This window comes from Podarcis tiliguerta (assembly GCF_965153285.1).
Source record: "Podarcis tiliguerta genome assembly, chromosome: 1".
Classification (NCBI taxonomy): domain Eukaryota; kingdom Metazoa; phylum Chordata; class Lepidosauria; order Squamata; family Lacertidae; genus Podarcis; species Podarcis tiliguerta.
The window spans coordinates 131021861-131040223 of record NC_139534.1 but is presented as its reverse complement, the minus strand read 5'-3'; the positions used below and the strand labels follow the sequence as shown (position 1 = coordinate 131040223).

Below are 18363 nucleotides of genomic sequence, written 5' to 3'. Positions count from 1 at the left end.
GGTGTCATGGAGTCCTAGAGAAATTGAGCAAATTGGCACGTTGATTTTCTATGAATTTTATAGATTTTAGTCCCTTTTGACATTGACAATTGGAAATAAATGGATATATTGTAGTGAAGAAGAAGGTGAAGAAGACATGCCCCCCCCCTTCCGTATCACCACCCCTGGGCTACTGGTTTCTGGAACGTCTTGAAAACTCCATATATGAATTCTTTCTTCTTGCAGAGGGGAAAGCGGAGGAGGGAGCTGTGGTGATGCTGGCCATGAAAGTGATTTCCTGGGTGTGTCCCTCGTAGGCAAATATGCGTCTGGGGGTTCCCCACGCCAGAAGCTGAGTCACCAAAGCACTGGAAGATGACTCACCAAAACGGAGGAATAATGAGGCTGAAAAACACCAAAATGACACGCTGGGGCTCAAAAAGGGGAAACTGTTTTCATTTTGCGTTTAGCGATGCCAGTATTGGAGAAGGGAAATACTTTTAGCAGTTTTTAAACTGTAACAGCCAGATGGGCGGGGTATAAATTATTATTATTATTATTATTATTATTATTATTATCTTTCTTTGGGGCAGAGTTACTTGATTTTCGTTCCTCTGTAAAGCATCAGACACGATCATATTCATTACTATGACTTATTATTTTTAGTAGTAGTGGTATTAGCAGTAGTAATATTTATTTATTCCAAAAAATGTGCTTACCGCTTGATTGGGGGGGGGGGGACCCACTCGAAGCACTTTGCAAAAAGAACAATAAAATTATTAGTAAAAACAATTAAAACATTCAGAAAATTAAAATTTATTATCCAATTATCCAAGCAGTATGAGATTTCAGGGATCCCAGGCACTTGTTCAAGGTTCTCTGTCCTTGGAATGAGACAGAGCTGAGGATCTACGCTTTATTTACACATATGCCTCAACATCCCAGGAGGTCCTGCTTCTCCCATAGCCTTGGATCCCAGGAGAAATCAAGCATGGCTCCTCTCCCTCTCTGGTGTCACGGACGCTTTGGCCAAGAAGATTCCTGCATTGCAGGGGGTTGGACTGGATGACCCTGGGGTCCCTTCTATTATTTCTATAAAACCAAAACGCACACCAGCTTTCTAGGTATCTGGGTAGGCTTGGTTATCAAGAGGCAGGGAGTTCCAAAGCGTGGGTAGTGTTGTAAATAAAAATATGCCCTTTTCCCTTATGGGGTACCCAAGAGCCCATATAGAGTCCTTACATAGGTTCCCTATTGGTAGGAGAAAATAACAGAGGCCAACCAGAGAATATTGAGAAGCAAAGCAGCTAGTAAGCCTGATCTTTATTGATCTGTTGCAACAGGGTGCTCCCCTCACACGCAGGAGAGGAAGAGGACCCCCAAAATTGCTGTGCAAGGGCTTATAAAGACTTTTGAAAATCCCATTCTGTAGATCCAGACCACCCCCAGAAACATTATGCATACATCACAGAATGGGTGTAACCTAAGACCACCCCTCCGATACATCCCACCTACATCAGAAATTTAAATGTTTTTCTCCTCTCACAGTTTATCTCCTGTCTGGCGAGTTACTTGACTGGATTGCCTGGGGTGCCTGGCAATTCTTTTGTAGTGCTAAAAGACTTATTTCCTGGGCCAGGTCACAGGTTCACACCTTATTCAAACAGACATATCTTGTGAGGAAAGAGACAATGGGGAGGCTTTTCCAGTTTAACCTTGCAGAGAAAGGATTTGGTCAGTTTAGGAATCAAAATGGTTCCAGGTTGGTCTTCCTGTGTTGATCTATGTATGTGCAGTTATGAACATTACCATATATCTAATACCATGAAATTCCTATCACAGTAGCACCGCACTAAAAGATATATAGTAAAACACAAACAATACTTGGTTGTGCTTAAGATTAATCTCGCAGATATAATGGGAAAAACTGATTTTAATAAATGAATACAGAATATGTGTCACTTAAGAGAAGTGTTGAAGCCGCAAAGAGATAGAGGGAAGTCAACTAATATAGAAGGGATGCAAACTAGTTTTCCTGAACAGAAAGTGACTTTAAAGAAAGAAAAGAAGGATTACAAATGTAATTTATTTCTGAGAACCTGGCTTGTGGAATATTGAGATTACTTTTTGTATCAGTTTTGAACAGTTTTGTGTACTTGACTAATTCTTTTTCCTTTTCCCTTATTTATTCCCCCCCCCCTTTTTTTCCTTTTGATATTTTTACCTTTTTTGTATTTTTTCTTTAACTTTTTAAATATTTGGAGGTAATGTTTAATTCATGTTCTCTTGAAGGAAGGTGAGGACAGGTGACCTCACCTAGGCCAGAAGTCCCCCCCCCCCAAAGCAGGCTCAAAGCTTCTCAAAACTTTTCAAAATCATTTTCTCAGCAGCTAAGCATCAGAAACATTCCGCTCTGCTGTAACAAAGGTATAGAGAACAGTCCATTGTTTCTCAGGCCTTTCTCATGCCCTCTGGCCTTGCTAAAGAACCACATTGCAACTTGCTTTTCTGTCCGGGAACCATGCCAAAGGACAAGAATGAAACAACTGGAACACACTGAAACCCCCACACCCCCTTTCCTGCCAAGAGTCCACAATAGTCCCAAGACAGCTTTCTGTACATGCTCAGAGGACTCCTGAGGGAGGAGAAAGGAGGAGGGAACTGGAAAGGGGTATATATGCTTGTGCACATGACTGTGAACTTCGTGCATGCTTTTTGTGACTTATCACACTTGCTCCTTCTACCAGTTCATGGATGGTAGAAATAAAAGCCTTTTCTCCGAAACTATTCCTTGAGTGTCTGTTGACTCCCACTTCCCTTTCCCGGGCGCAAAATTTTTCCCACCCGAGGGCAAAGCCTCATAAGGCTACATTTCTTGGTGCGTTGGCTAGGAAAAAGAGATTCCCTGAGGATAAGGGATGTGGGTTCAAGGCGTCCCTGCGGTGAACAGCTCGATTCGTGTCAGCAGTTCCAGTGCACATTCTGCCAAGTTTGTGGGAGGAATTGCCACCCGTTCCTGAGTGGAGACACTGGAAGGACCGGAGAAAAAGCAACGGCCGAAGGAAGGTACCTCGAAGAAAAAGGTAAGCTCCACATGGATAGGTGGGAGCTGCTGGGCACCGGTTGAAGTCTAAGCGCTGCCGGTTGTGGTTGGTTGTTGGTTTTGTGCCCAGAAGAAGCAGTAAAAGGCGCTCTTGGGCCCCGGTCAAAGTTGTGAAGCGCTGCCGGTTGTGGTTGTGGTGTTGGTAAAAAAGGGGTTGGGGGAGGTGCATGGGTTTTTCTGAATGTGCGTGGGGGGACACTCCAGTGAATGTTTTGAGTGTGTGAGACGTTGGAAGCAACGTCTGGCCTGTGACTGAGTGAGAGAAATGATGTTAGGAGGAGGGAGTGTCCCAGTATCCCAAGTGTCCCAGGGTCATGGAGAAAAAGCAGTAAAACAACTCCCATGACCCCCTGCAATTGTTTCCTGGAAGAAAAAAAAATTGGAAAGATGCCACAAAGGGAGAAGATTGGGGATTTTTAAAAAAACCTGATGAAAAAATAGACTCCAACACTTATGTGAAGTTCCTGACCGTCCCCCATGGCTTAGGAAAAGCTCCTTCTACCAGTTCATGGATGGTAGAAATAAAAGCCTTTTCTCCGAAACTATTCCTTGAGTGTCTGTTGACTCCCACTTCCCTTTCCCAGGCGCAGTATTTTTCCCACCCGAGGGCAAAGCCTCATAAGGCTACACTCTAATTCAATAAAATAATAATAAAAATAAATAAACAGAAGATATATAGTAATGATAATAATAAGAAGAATGATAGCAATAATAGCAATAATGACGACAACAAGAACGACATTTAAATATACGTAACGCGCTTTTGCACGGAACCAGGCTGAAGCATGGAAAAGCAGTACGCATGCGCGCCCCGGGGCGTTCGGCATTCCATCGCTCCACCTCTTCCCCGCCTTAAGAGGCAGAGCGCATGCGCGCCGGCCAGCCTGGCATCCTTTGGCCCTCGCGGGAGGGAGATGGAGCGAGCGAGCGAGAAAGGGGGCGGGGCTAGGCAAGGAGCGCCCTTTCCCGATTGGCTCCTTTTCCACGGCCTCCGGGCCCCGCCCCTCCCGGCGAGCCGCCACGTCAGTCACAGCTCCGCCCGCCGCCGGGATCCTGCGCGTGCGCGCTGGGAGGCGCCTGGCCGCTTTTCCCCTCAGCCGGCGTCTCGCGAGGGGGGGGGGAGAGAAGGCGGGAGAGCGCGGCGCGTGCACGCGGAGGGTAAGTGCGTGGGGGACGTGGGCGCGCGTGGGTGAGGGGGGAGTAAATCAACGGGGGGGGGCAGGAGACGGAGAGAGCCCTATGGAACCTACGGAGGGACGAGAGCGCCTCTGAGCATGGGCAGAGCGCCTGCCGACTAGCCCGTCCGCCAGGTAGAAGGGGGCTTCCAGGCCAGCCAATACTTCTTCCCTTTTGAACCTTTCGCTTCTTAGGGGCGGGGGATAAAATATATCCGGTTGCCTCAAGGATTGCAAGGACCCTGCCACGTTGGTCCCCCCGTTGCAGGTGTGGCGGCGCCTCCCAGGTAAGCTCTTGGAGGAGGGGGGGTTGTGACATGGCAGGTCCCATAGCTGTCAACCTTCCCCTTTTTTGCGCGAAATTCCCTTATTCCAGCGACGTTTCCCGCTGCTATTCCGTAGACCGTCCCCGGGACAGGTGAGGCTGCCGGTCCCCTATTTTCGAGGCTCCCCGGGACAGGTGAGGCTGCCGGTCCCTTATTTTCGAGGCTCCTCGGGACAGGTGAGGGTGCTGATCCCTTATTTTCGAGGCTCCTCGGGACAGGTGAGGGTGCTGGTCCCTTATTTTCGAGGCTCCCCGGGACAGGTGAGGCTGGCGATCCCTTATTTTCAAGGCTCCCCAGGACAGGTAAGGCTGCTGGTCCCTTATTTTTGAGGCTCCCCGGGACAGGTGAGGCTGCTGGTCCCTTACTTTCGTGGCTCCCCGGAACAGGTGAGGCTGGCGGTCCCTTATTTTTGAGGCTCCCCAGGACAGGTGAGGCTGCTGGTCCCTTATTTTCGAGGCTCCCCGGGACAGGTGAGGCTGCTGGTCCCTTACTTTCGAGGCTCCCCGGGACAGGTGAGTCTGCCGGTCCCCTATTTTCGAGGCTCCCCGGGACAGGTGAGGCTGCCGGTCCCCTATTTTCGAGGCTCCCCGGGACAGGTGAGGCTGCCGGTCCCCTATTTTTGAGGCTCCCCGGGACAGGTAAGGCTGCTGGTCCCTTACTTTTGAGGCTCCCCGGGACAGGTGAGGCTGCTGGTCCCTTATTTTCAAACCTGAAAGTTGACAGCTATGGCAGGTGCCAGTCTGGGATCGCAGCCCCCGGGTGGCAGGGCTGCGTGGGCACTTGCCTATTATTTCTGCACGTTTTCTTTGCAAGATGCTCCCCTGAACCTTCCTTTTTGCTACACCCGAGTGACCTGTGGCAGAAATGCATATTGGGTGCATAAACTGATTCAGGTATGATCTGCTGTGGAGCTGAATTAGCTGATGCCCAGTGTGAGAAACAGCCCAAAGTCCAGGTTCCATGGCTAGAAGACTCTCCCGAAATAAATTAAAAAATTGCCCAGTAGCACCTTAGAGACCAACTAAATTTATTCTGAGTATAAGCTTTCGTGTGCATGCACACTTCCTATAGAAAGACTCTCCAAGTTTCTATATATATATCTATGTAAATATCTATATATCTATGTGAGAAAGTAGCTAAAAGTTTTGGACTCGGACATGGGAGACCAGGGTGCGAATTCTCCCGTGGCCATGAAGCTCTCCCTGGGCCATTCCCTGCCTCTCAGCCTAACCTACCTCACAGGGTTGTTGTGGGGGTTGAAGAAAGCGTCTGTCTGGCCTCCCAGTTGTAAGAGCTGGCAGCTGACTTGGAGATACCTGGGGCACTCCTGTTGTTGTGAGGGGAGATGCTGAGAAGCATCACTGAGGGATCCCAGTGGCTGGGCACTGCCAGCAGGGAAAGAAGCCCACTCCTGCTTGTGGGCTTTTCAGTGGGGCATCTGCTTGGCACCCGTGAGAACGAGATGCTGGACTGGGCAGATCTTTGGCCTGATTGAAGAAGGCTTTTCTTATGTTTGTTCTTATGAGTTATTCATAGAATTGTAGAGTTGCGGGCCCTAAGGAAGTCAGATTAGCCTCAACCAGAGTCAGGGCCTTTTCAACACTGGCCCCGGCCTGGTGGAACGCTCTGCCTCATGAGACCAGGGCCCTGCAGGATCTGATCTCTTTCCGCAGGGCCTGTAAGAGTTGTTCCGCCTGGCCTTTGGCTTGGAGTCAATTTGATTCCCTCCCCCTCTTTCCTTTTTCCTTTCTCCTTCTGTGATGGAACTTCTATTTGGGGACTTCCCTGGCTTTTTTCTGGCCCACGTAGGACCATCTAGATAGTTGGCCTTGGTGAAGATTTGACGTTTTCATCCCCAAAAAGTTTTTTATTTGAGTTTCTACTGAAATGAGGCTGCATTTTAATGTTTTAATGTCGTATTTTAATCTTGTTTTTAAGTTGTATTTCAATCAATTGTTTTTACCTGGTGTTAGCCGCTCTGAGCCCGGTCGGTCTTGGCTGGGTAGGGCGGGGTATAAATAATAATAATAATTATTATTATTACATTTATATCCCACCTTCAAGGAGCACAAGGTGACACACACAATTCCATTTAATCGTCACAACCACCCTGCAAAGTAGGCTAAAGTTAAACTAAGAGACAGCAACTGGCCCAAGGTCACGCAGCGAGCTTCATGGCAGGGTGGGATTTGAACTCTCGATATCCCACACCCTGTTCCAGCGCTCTCTAACCATTTCGCCGCAATGGGTTAGCAGGGAAGATGCCAGCAGCTAGTGAGAGCTGTGGAACATCTACGTCTCTGAAATAAATATCCAGTAAAATGCAATTCTTTCACCCAAAGAGAGTTGAGCTCAAATGACAGGAAGGGGTTGCTCCTTTAGGAATGGTGTGCCAAGTCAGACGAGAAGGATAACTGTGAATTCACACCCACTTTTCTACAAATGTACACGGATACAAAATGTAGCCAGCTATTTCCTTGTTTGCTTTCTTCACATTATAGCAAACATTGCCTTCAAGTCATTCTTTACCCTTAACAGTTGACTCAACTGCAGAACTTATTTCTTTATGTTGAACAGGGATCCGTATACCTTGCAGCATAGGTGTTGCCGTCAAGGAAAGAGGTCTGGCATTGAGAGCTGCTTTAGGTCTGGATTTGGCCAGTGGAATTCTTGACTCTTCCTATGAGCAGCAGACACCCCCTTCCAATGACACATCACACAGATGAACTTATTTTGTCATACTGTGTACTGCCTTAATAACTCCAGACTGTGAATCAGTTTATAAATTGGTGGTGTTGTTTTTTTTAAAAAGTATTTTTTTAAAAGTACTCCTGGTTCCACCAGTGGCTTGTTATGTTACCAACTGCACTGGCTCCCGGTGGAGTACAGGGTCAGGTTTAAGGTGCTGCTTTTGACCTTTAAAGCCCTATGCGGCCTAGGACCCACATACCTACGGGACCGCCTCTCCTGGTATGTTCCACGGAGGACCTTAAGGTCCACAAATGACAACACCTTGGAGGTCCCAAGTCACAAGGTGGTTAGATTGGTCTCAACTAGGGCCAGAGCCTTTTCAGTACTGGCCCCGACTTGGTGGAATGCTCTCCCACAAGAGACCAGGGCCCTGCGGGACTTGACATCTTTCCGCAGGGCCTGCAAGACAGAGCTGTTCCGCCTGGCCTTGGGTTTGGACTCAGTCTGACCCTTATGTTTCCCTCCCCTTATGGTTCTGATCTATGGGCTCCTTTTAAAATGAGGCTGCATTTTAAATTGTATTTTAACCCTTATTTTAATAAACTGGTTTTTGTTTGTTTGTGTTCCCCTGTTATGTTTTATTGTAATTTTATTGGTGTTAGCCGCCCTGTGCCCGGCTCTGGCCGGGGAGGGCAGGGTGTGTGTGTGTGTGTGTGTGTGTGTGTGTATATATATATATTAAAGGTAAAGGTACCCCTGCCCGTACGGGCCAGTCTTGACAGACTCTAGGGTTGTGCGCCCATCTCACTCAAAGAGGCGAAGGGCCAGCGCTGTCCGCAGACACTTCCGGGTCACGTGGCCAGCGTGACATCGCTGCTCTGGCGAGCCAGAGCCGCACACGGAAACGCCGTTTACCTTCCCGCTAGTAAGCGGTCCCTATTTATCTACTTGCACCCAGGGGTGCTTTCGAACTGCTAGGTTGGCAGGCGCTGGGACCGAACAGCGGGAGCGCACCCCGCCACGGGGATTCGAACCACCGACCTTTCGATCGGCAAGCCCTAGGCACTGAGGCTTTAACCCACAGCGCCACCCACGTCCCTATATATATTATTATTATTATTATTATTATTATTATTATTATTAAGATGGGGGAACCTGTGATCAGGTGCCTTTGGACTCCAGCTCCCATCATCCCTTTCACTGTCCATTCTGGCTGGGGCTGATGGGAGTTGGAGTCAACAACACTTGGAGGGCCACAGGTCCCCTACTTCTGCTATACAGCCTGGGAAAGGGACCTTTGAATCCTTGCCTTCACACTTTGCATTCCTTAGATCCCCAACCTGCTGCCCTCCAGATGTTTTGAACTGCAGCTCCCACCAGCCCCAGCCAGCGTGGTCAGCAATGATGGAAGTTTTAGTCGGGATCACCTTATAGATCACGTCTTAAGCGTAGCCAAGAATTGGTGCAGTGAGTTCTACGGGCACTCATTTTGGCTTATGAACATTAGCGTGGGAAAGTGATCGTTGGTGTGTACAGGACCCTTCCCTTTTGCCTGCTGATACACAAAAGGGGAAGGGTGAAATTGGCTACCTACTTTCAGTCTTTGCAGAGATGACTGGCTTTAGGCAGACTATAAGAAAAAGCTCAGTCTCTTGGCTAGAATAATGCTAATTTCTTGTAATTTTCTGGTCTGCACAAATTGCAGTATGAATGATAGTAGCCCTTGCTCTGTAAAATGTTTTATAATTTTGTTCCCCTGAGAAAAGAAAGCCCTCCAAACACAAACACGGTTATCTAAAAGTTCATATTCTGTGCTTGGTGTGTTTGTTTAACCCCAGAGCCTGGTGTATTTTTTAGTTCAAAGAACCTGTCTGATGAAAAAATAAATATTGCTTTAATGTTAACCTTTTGTTGCGTCAGAGACATCAAGGTAATAGGCTGCTATGCAATCATGTTCTTATTTATCTTACATTTCAGAAGGGTGGCATTGATATGAAATGTATATTTTAACGTCTGAAAGTTTCGGTACAAGTGTCAAATATTTTTAGATGGTATCTTTGAATCACAGGCATTATTACGATTTTATGTTTTAGCTGTGAGTTACAGTAAGGAACATGGCTAGTTTAAAAGATACTTGGAAGAGGAGCAACAGCAGCCTCTTGTCAAATTCTTATCTCTCTTGGCGCCTGAAAGGAATAGTTTAAATTATTCCTGTGTTCTAGATTCCATTTTTCTAGCATTTTTTAACCCGGGGAAAAATTTGTGTATTTGCACTGGCGCTGTGGGTTAAACCACAAAGCCTAGGACTTGCTGATCAGAAGCATGGCGGTTCGAATCCCCGTGATGGGGTGAGCTCCCGTTGCTCGGTCCCTGCTCCTGCCAACCTAGCAGTTCAAAAGCACCTGAAAGTGCAAGTAGATAAATAGGTACCGCTCCGGCGGGAAGGTAAACAGCGTTTCCGTGCGCTGCTCTGGTTCACCAGAAGCGGCTTAGTCCTGCTGGCCACATGACCCAGAAGCTGTACGCCGGCTCCCTCGGCCAATAAAGCGAGATGAGCGCCGCAACCCCAGAGTCTGCCGCGACTGGACCTAATGGTCAGGGGTCCCTTTACCTTTTACTGGGACAGAAGGCAAGTCAAAATTAGGAGCAGAGGCATAGGCTGCCTGGAAAGTTTATGACAAGAGGAAGGTCAGTTTGGCACTATTTAAGGCTGGTCTAAGGACTGAAACAGCCAACAGCTGTTAGCCACACTGAGTAACTGCATGGGGTTAGAAAGGCAGTAAATAAACTTAAAACGAGCAAGAAACATAGAAACGCTAAACTATTTCCAAATGTGAATCATTGTGTTTTTTAATTCCAGTACGCCGGTTGCAGTCTCAGCTGCCATGATGCCTGCAGCAACAGTCAAGCCTGACACCACGCCATTGTATGACCCGCGCCTCCTTCAGGAACTGGACTGGAGTCAGAATACCGTGATGTTTTCCCCTGCTATTTCTCCTGTGGAACCAGGCAGTGGTTTAGTTTTGCGACCGCTTTGCATTGCCGACATCAACAAAGGTACAGCTCACTTTTCTCTGAACGCCTAAGTCCACTTGAACTCAAAGGCTACACATGCACATCGTAACCCAGGACTGCATTCGAGGACAACGGCCAGAGCAAACTATTAAGTCTTACACTGGATAGTTTTGTAGAAAATGGATTGCAAGAAGACCGGGACTGTTGGTCTTGGATAGGAGGGGCTTAAAAGAATTCCATGTTTATGGAAGTCCGTCTTACTTGGCTACAAGTGATCGCCAAAGAAAAATAATTCTGAATGTAGAAAGCACTGTCTGCTTTGCTAGGTTTTGTGTGGTTCCTCTCCTCTGCTGTTTTGTGTGTGATTTTCCATTTTTGGGGGTGTTTTTATTAACTTTATTCTATGCTGCCCTGATAGCTTTGCTAAAGGGCTGTCTAAAAATCTTGCCCATTTCACTACACTTGAAAAACTGTATTGTAGTGGCTTCTTGGTTCTTGTATCCCACATCACTCCAGACACTGAATTGTGGACACTACTTGTGGAATCTCTACTTGAATATCGAGTTTTGTGCTTGCCTTGAAAAATGCATTTATGCAAACTCTTTCTCTCCCTTGCAGGCTTTTTAAAAGTTTTAGGTCAACTGACTGAAACGGGAAGTGTCAGCCCTGAGCAATTCATCAGTGAGTACCTTGTTGTATTTTGCAGCTTGGAGGAAAGGAACAGGGGGTTTGCTTCAGTGCAGCTGTCTCACCGACCTTGCTTGGCTTCTAAAAGAGATGCCTTGTTGGTAAATCATGAGTTCATGGGTGGGAGGAGTGGTTTAAGTAGCAAAAAAAGCAGGGGGAACCCAGTCGTTGGGCAGCCTATACATCTGACTACATCGACAGTTACACATCACTTTCCTTTTCCAGAAGAGACCCTCACATTCTATTCACCTGCTTGTCAAGGGTTAGGTGCAGTATATCCTGGCAGATCGTTTTTAGGTGCCAAGCAAAATCGTTTCTCTATAACTAGGCCTTTCTTATAACAAAGTTATAACTATAACTATAACTTTGGCTGATTGAACATTCTAGGGCCTTTTAAATGTATTTGTGGGAGGGGAGGTTATTGGTTTGCTTTTGTTTGCTTTTGTTTTATTAAGTATTTTGTGTTCTCATTTTGTATTTTTATGTTGTCAACTGCCCTGGGATACAAATTTAGTAAGTAAGTAAGTAAGTAAGTAAGTAAGTAAGTAAGTAAGTATGTAGTAGTAATGTAAAGGTAAAGGGACCCCTGACCATTAGGTCCAGTCACGCCTGACTCTGGGATTGCGGCGCTCATCTCACTTTATTGGCCGAGGGAGCCGGCGTACAGCTTCCGGGCCATGTGGCCAGCATGACTAAGCCGCTTCTGGCAAACCAGCGCAGTGCACGGAAACACCTTTTACCTTCCCGCTGGAGCGGTACCTATTTATCTACTTGCACTTTGACGTGCTTTCGAACTGCTAGGTTGGCAGGAGCAGGGACCGAGCAATGGAAGCTCACCCCGTCATTGCGGGGATTCGAACCGCCAACCTTCTGATCGGCAAGTCCTAGGCTCTGTGGTTTGACCCACAGCACCACCCGCGTCCCATGTATGTAGTAGTAGTAATAATAATAATAATAATAATAATAATCTGGGTATGCAAACCTGAGCAGAGCTATAGGAAAACCCCATACCAGGGGAATGTAGATCCTCTTACCAAGAATGCTCCTACCTGTATTTTCTAGAAACATTCGAACACATGAAGAGTTCTGGGGACTACTACGTTACAGTAGTGGAAGATACTATTCTAGGAGAGATTGTGGCTACTGCAACTTTAGTCATAGAGCACAAGTTTACTCACTCGTGTGCAAAGGTATGTTGGGTAGTGCGGGAAATATAGTTGCTGTGAATAAGTTCTGGCACTTTCTAGTACTCAGCGGCTAAGTGGTATTGCCTGTCTTCACAGAGGGGAAGAATAGAAGACGTTGTTGTAAGCGGAGAATGCAGAGGAAAACAACTTGGGAAATTGTAAGTGGCTGTTCATCGTCTGCAGTAGCTTACCAGCCGGGTTGTGGGGAGTGGTGTCGGCTGCCTCTCCTGGTATGCCCCACGGAGAGCCTCAAGGTCCATAAATAGCAACACCCTAGTGGTCCCAGGCCCTAAGGAAGTTAGATTAGCTTAAACCAGAGCCAGGGCCTTTTCAACACTGGCCCCGGCCTGGTGGAACACACTGTCTCATGACACCAGGGCCCTGCAGGATCTGATTTCTTTCCGCAGGGCCTGTAAGACAGAGTTGTTCCACCTGGCCCTTGGCTTGGAGCCAATTTGATTCCCTCCCCCTCTTTCTTTTTTTTTTTCCTTTCTCCTCCTGCGATGAGGCTACATTTTAATATTTTAATGTTGTATTTTAATTTTGTTTTTAAGTTGTATTCATTCAACTTATTTTTATTATTGCTTGTTAGCCGCCCTGAGCCCAGCCTTGGCTGGGGAGGGTGGGGTATAAATAAAAATTATTATTATTATTATTATTACATGCCCCACAAGACCTAAGTGAGCAAGAGAGCAAGGACCGCCTCTCGCCATATGAACCAACCCAGCCCTTGCAAGCATTCTGGCCTTCCTTTGTGTGCCTCCTCTATGAGAACGGGCCTTTTCCGAGGTGCCTCCCCACTTAGAATCATAGAATCATAGAGTTGGAAGAGACCACACGGGCCATCGAGTCCAACCCCCTGCCAAGCAGGAAACACCATCAGAGCACTCCTGACATATGGTTGTCAAGCCTCTGCTTAAAGACCTCCAAAGAAGGAGACTCCACCACACTCCTTGGCAGCAAATTCCACTGCCGAACTTGTGGAATTCTCTTGCCAGGGAGGCTCACCTGGCGCCTTCATTACGTATTTTTAAGCCCGACAAAAACTTTCCTCTTCTCCCAGGCCTTTGCCGGATTAAGCAAGCTATGGCCTTTTAAACTGTAGGAGGTGTTGTTTGCTTGTTACTACGTTATGCATTCTTTTGTTTTTATACCGTAAGCTGCCCTGTGACCCTTAGATGAATGGTGACACAGAAATTTAATAAAAAACAATAGCAATAAAAATCACCAATGGTGTCTGACGCTCTCCCCCAAACACACATTCTGCAAGGCTAAACTTCTTCTAAAGCAATAAATTGATATTTATATAACACCTTTCAAGCATCCCAAACTAGTCATATTCATTCTTTACAACCATTCTGTAATATGGGGCCGGTATTATCCCTGTATTCATAGAATCATAGAGTTGGAAGAGACCACAAGGGCCACCGAGTCCAACCCCCTGCCAAGCAGGAAACACCATCAGAGCACTCCTGACATATGGTTGTCAAGCCTCTGCTTAAAGACCTCCAAAGAAGGAGACTCCACCACACTCCTTGGCAGCAAATTCCACTGTCGAACAGCTCTTACTGTCAGGAAGTTCTTCCGAATGTTGAGGTGGAATCTTCTTTCTTGTAGTTTGGATCCATTGCTCCATGTCCGCTTCTCTGGAGCAGCAGAAAACAACCTTTCTCCCTCCTCTATGTGACATCCTTTTATATATTTGAACATGGCTATCATATCACCCCTTAACCTCCTCTTCTCCAGGCTAAACATGCCCAGCTCCCTTAGCCGTTCCTCATAAGGCATCGTTTCCAGGCCTTTGACCATTTTGGTTGCCCTCCTCTGGACACGTTCCAGTTTGTCAGTGTCCTTCCTGAACTGTGGTGCCCAGAACTGGACACAGTACTCCAGGTGAGGTCTGACCAGAGCAGAATACAGTGGCACTATTACTTCCTTTGATCTATTGCAGGAGGGAGGTTGAGGCAAGTGGCTTTCTGAAGACCACTTAGCTCTATCACAAGTTCTCTTAACACTTGAATCGGCAATTTTACAGCTCATACCCTTTGCCCATGGATGGGGAATTTGTGGGTCTCCAAATGATGTTGGACTGATTCACACCAGCATGACGTATGGTCAGAGTTGATCTGGTGGGCCACCGCTTCATCACCCTGATTTGAGTCTCTTAAGCACTTCCGGAAGTGTGGTGCCGCAGCTGGGAGCATTGGGCTTATGGGAACATAAAGAGCTATCTTATACAGTCAGATCTTTTGGTCTATCCAGTTCAGTATTGTCTGCAGTAAATGGTAGCAACTATCCAGTGTTTCTTAAGAGATGCCAGGAATTTAACAGGGAACCTTCTAATTGCTGAGCATGCAGCCTAGTAACACTAACCAGATAGCTCCAAATTCACATCCATAAGCACCTCCCCCAAGCCCTGTCTCACCTGAAGCCAGTTTATTTGTAACCTACCTTATTAGGTTATTTGGCTAAAACACAGCCCCTGATCTCCTTTGGATGTAAAGGTAACAACACCCCATCTCCGTTTGGACTCATTGTGCTTCTATTCTTTCCAACTGGCATAGTTCTTTGCTTGCCTTTTGGGCATTTAATCTGTACCCAAATTGCAGGACCCTGCCAAGGTATATACTTCAAACCTCCTTCGAGAGGAATGTCTCCCTAGTTCAGTGGTTCTCAAAGGGTGTGGCAGGAGAGAGAGGCAAGGGTGGCAGGAAGATTCAAAGACAATCAAATAAATTTTTAAGCATTTCAGTCTAGTGTAGTATGGGGGGGGGGTATACAACCAGAAACAGTATCCACACCTATCTTCAAGAGCATCATCCATTCTTCTGCAGGTGAAACTCGGAAAATTAGAATATCGTGGAAAAGTTCATTTATTTCAGTAACTCAACTTAAAAGGTGAAACTAATATATGAGATAGACTCATGACATGCAAAGCGAGATATGTCAAGCCTTATAATTGTGATGATCATGGCATACAGCTGATGAAAACCCCAAATTAACCATCTCAGAAAATTAGAGTATTAAATGAAATCAGCAAAACAAGGATTGCAAATAGAGCAATATTGGACCTCTGAGAAGTAGAAGAATGCATATGTACTCAGTACTTGGTTTGGGCCCCTTTTGCATCAATTACTGCCTCAATGCGGCGTGGCATGGATGCTATCAGCCTGTGGCACTGCTGAGGTATTATGGGTTTTCATCAGCTGTACGTCATGATCATCACAATTATAACAAATAAATTAAATAAGTAAATTATAACAAATAAAGGCTTGACATATCTCGCTTTGCATGTCATGAGTCTATCTCACATATTAGTTGCACTTTTTAATTCGAATTACTGAAATAAATGAACTTTTCCACGATATTCTAATTTTCCGAGTTTCACCTCTACAGTTCCCCATGATATCCTGTTGTGAACAGGGATTTTCAACTCTTGACAAATGTGAACAATCAGAAAAGAGAAAGGCTTCTTTTGCTGATAAGATGAGTTTGTTTGAGAGCCAGTGTGGCGTAGTGGTTAAGAGCGGTAGACTCGTAATCTGGTGAACTGGGTTCGTGTCTCCACTCCGCCACATGCAGCTGCTGGGTGACCTTGGGCTAGTCACACTTCTCTGAAGTCTCTGAGTGTTTGTTGTGGGGGAGGAAGGGAAAGGAAAATGTTAGCTACTTTGAGACTCCTTCGGGTAGTGATAAAGCGGGATATCAAATCCAAAAACACTCAAATTAGACCTAATGCAAATGAGATTACCTGGCAAAAGCAAGCTCACACCTCTCATTGGGTCTGTATACATACTTAAGGTACATATGTAAGAGGCTCATTTATAATTATATTTTGGGAATTATATTTTGGGAATTCTGGATGTCCCATGATTATATTATAAAGTAGTTGTGTTCTGGGTTATAAAGCAAGCACTGCTAGGAGTTGCTTCTTTTTGTTTTCCAATGTATTTATCAATAAAAAAAACTGGTGTGACACAAGCTAATTTTTATTCTGAACATGTGGCCCGGAGAAAATTTTTGAGAACCCCTGCCCTAGTTAAGAGACTTCTTTTGGACTTTCCTTATTCAATCACAATGACATATCTGTTTCATCTTGCTGTATACTCTTTCCCTCTGAAATTCTTGTCTCCTTCCACTCATTTCTTGAGGGTTAGGGTTGGAAAGTGAGGGCTTCCTATTGTTTTCCCTTTGCTGAAAAGTGGCTCCTACTATCCATTTGGGCATGGAAGCTGGTCTGTGACTGTATTAATAAATCATTCAAATCATTTGGGCATGGTGGTGATGGCAGCAGTGCTGATGTGTAGATTCACGGTTGCCTGGTACATGCAGTTTGACGTCCTTTTGCAAGAGGTTTGTTTCAGAGTACAGTGGTACCTCTAGTTACGGACACGATCCATTCTGGGGTGCCATTCGCACCCTGAAAAGTCTGCAACTAGAGCGGCGCTTCCGTGCAACCATGGAGCGCAAGAGCGCTTCTGTGTATGTGCGAAGCACGCAGAACTCTTTTGCGCATGCACAAAGCACACAGGCTGCTTCTGTGTGCATGCGGCGAAACCCAAAAGTATCCACTTCCGGGCTTTGCCGTGTTCGCAAGCCGAAAAGGCGCAACGTGAACCTAACGCAACACAAGGTATGACTGTATTAACTCTTCCTCCTCCTTCTAGATTGATGTCAACTCTCACATTGCTAAGCAAGAGACTGAATTGCTACAAAATCACTCTCGAGTGTCAGCCAAAAAACGTTGCTTTCTATGAAAAATTTGGATATTCAGTATCTGAAGAAAAGTACATGTATCAAAGATTCTTCAATTAAAGAACTTCCAGCTGTAATCTCATGTAATGGACCGTTGGTGGAGGACTGTCTCTTTTTGTCTCTTTTCTCTTTGTGGAAAGCAAATGGCTGCAAATGAAATTAACACCTCCAGAGATGGGACAAGAAATACAGTACAGCAGACTTTGATTTAGGTTTCCTTGCTGACAGGAAACGTTTTAGAAGCCATTTCCTACTGTTAATGCTTTTTGCTAGCTGGGATGTGAAAGATTATTGCCAGGTGGGGGTGGTTTTTAACCAAAGGTTATATTTTTACCTGATTCCTTTCTTGCCTTGTATTTTTCTAAGTCTTGTGCTGTTTTGTGTTGCCAATTCAGTGGTGGTTAATGAGGCAGGGCTGACTTGCGAGATTTCTTGGCATGTGGGTAGAAGAAATGCAAGGTCTGTACCGGGCTGTCGCTGGTCTTGACGTTAGTACGCCTCAGATCTTCATTGGCCCCAGAAGAGCCCTGAAATGACCGATTTGTCGAGCAGCGGCCTGAGCGGTTCTATTAGTCCCCTAGCAGTCACAATTGGTAAAAACTATTGCGTACACAAAGAACCTGCATTTCTAAAATATTGTATTCTTATCTCTTGTAGCTGTGAAAAGACTGTGGGGCCAAGGGGCCCTCTTTTCCAGCATGGGCTATATCACATGTATGCTTTGCAAAAGCGATCTTCTGCCATGCTAACCCACTCAGCAGATGTTCAGATCCCAAATCCACATCTCAGAGGCTCCCCCATGCTTTGGGGCTTTAGATAAAGCCACGTAGCACTTCTTGCCATGAGCCCCCAACAATGGTACAACTTTCCTCCCGCCATTTCAACTTGAAGGGGGCAGTCTTGGGCATTACAAGCAAATGAAGGGCACTGCAGAAATTTTTTTGTAGTCGAGTAAATAGCTTTATAAAATATTACTGAGGGCTACTGTAAGCGGATTTCATGCATTTTGTGGTACTCTAAAAACTTTATTGGGGGGTGACTAAAGTTTATTTATTCAGTTTTTTTAAAAAAGCACTGTTAAGACATAAATAAATGAAGGCTGTTAAAATCTTTTGAATTATGGTCTTCCTTCTTCATTGGTCTAGATGTGCTCTAGTTGGCCTGCTGTTTTACTTGGGTAATTTGAGAAGTGTTAGTGGCGTTCATCCACGTGGGACAATTGAATACTGTTGGATGGAGAACATGTTTGAAGTTAAGTGGACCATAACCTGTGGAGGGGGCTTAATCCACAACTTAAATTAAAGTTCTAAATAAGATTGCTGGTTCCATTGGCCTTTGAACTATAGCCAGGAAAAGGCGCGAGAGCCTTCCAGAGCCTGGTAAGCAAGGCGGAAAGCTTAAAAGCGCTCTGCCTTTCATAGGGAGCAAGGCCTGCTTGGTGCACC

The 18363-nt window shown here is 45.9% G+C and overlaps 1 protein-coding gene across 3 annotated transcripts; it reads left to right on the top strand.

The window, feature by feature from the left end:
• Window positions 1-4111: 4111 nt before the first annotated feature.
• GNPNAT1 (glucosamine-phosphate N-acetyltransferase 1) lies at window positions 4112-18035 on the top strand. 3 transcript variants are annotated; one of them, XM_083440362.1, is made up of 6 exons: window positions 4112-4240; window positions 10135-10331; window positions 10908-10970; window positions 12039-12166; window positions 12260-12321; window positions 16831-18035. In XM_083440362.1, exons 2-6 carry the CDS (start codon window positions 10160-10162, stop codon window positions 16976-16978), a joined length of 573 nt encoding a protein of 190 aa, XP_083296488.1. In that variant the 5' UTR covers window positions 4112-4240; window positions 10135-10159; the 3' UTR covers window positions 16979-18035. The 3 variants fall into 3 exon arrangements, with proteins under 3 accessions (XP_083296488.1, XP_083296486.1, XP_083296487.1); XM_083440360.1 differs by having other exon boundaries at window positions 4185-4506; XM_083440361.1 differs by lacking the exon at window positions 4112-4240 and adding an exon at window positions 4353-4544.
• The last annotated feature ends 328 nt before the right edge of the window (window positions 18036-18363 follow it).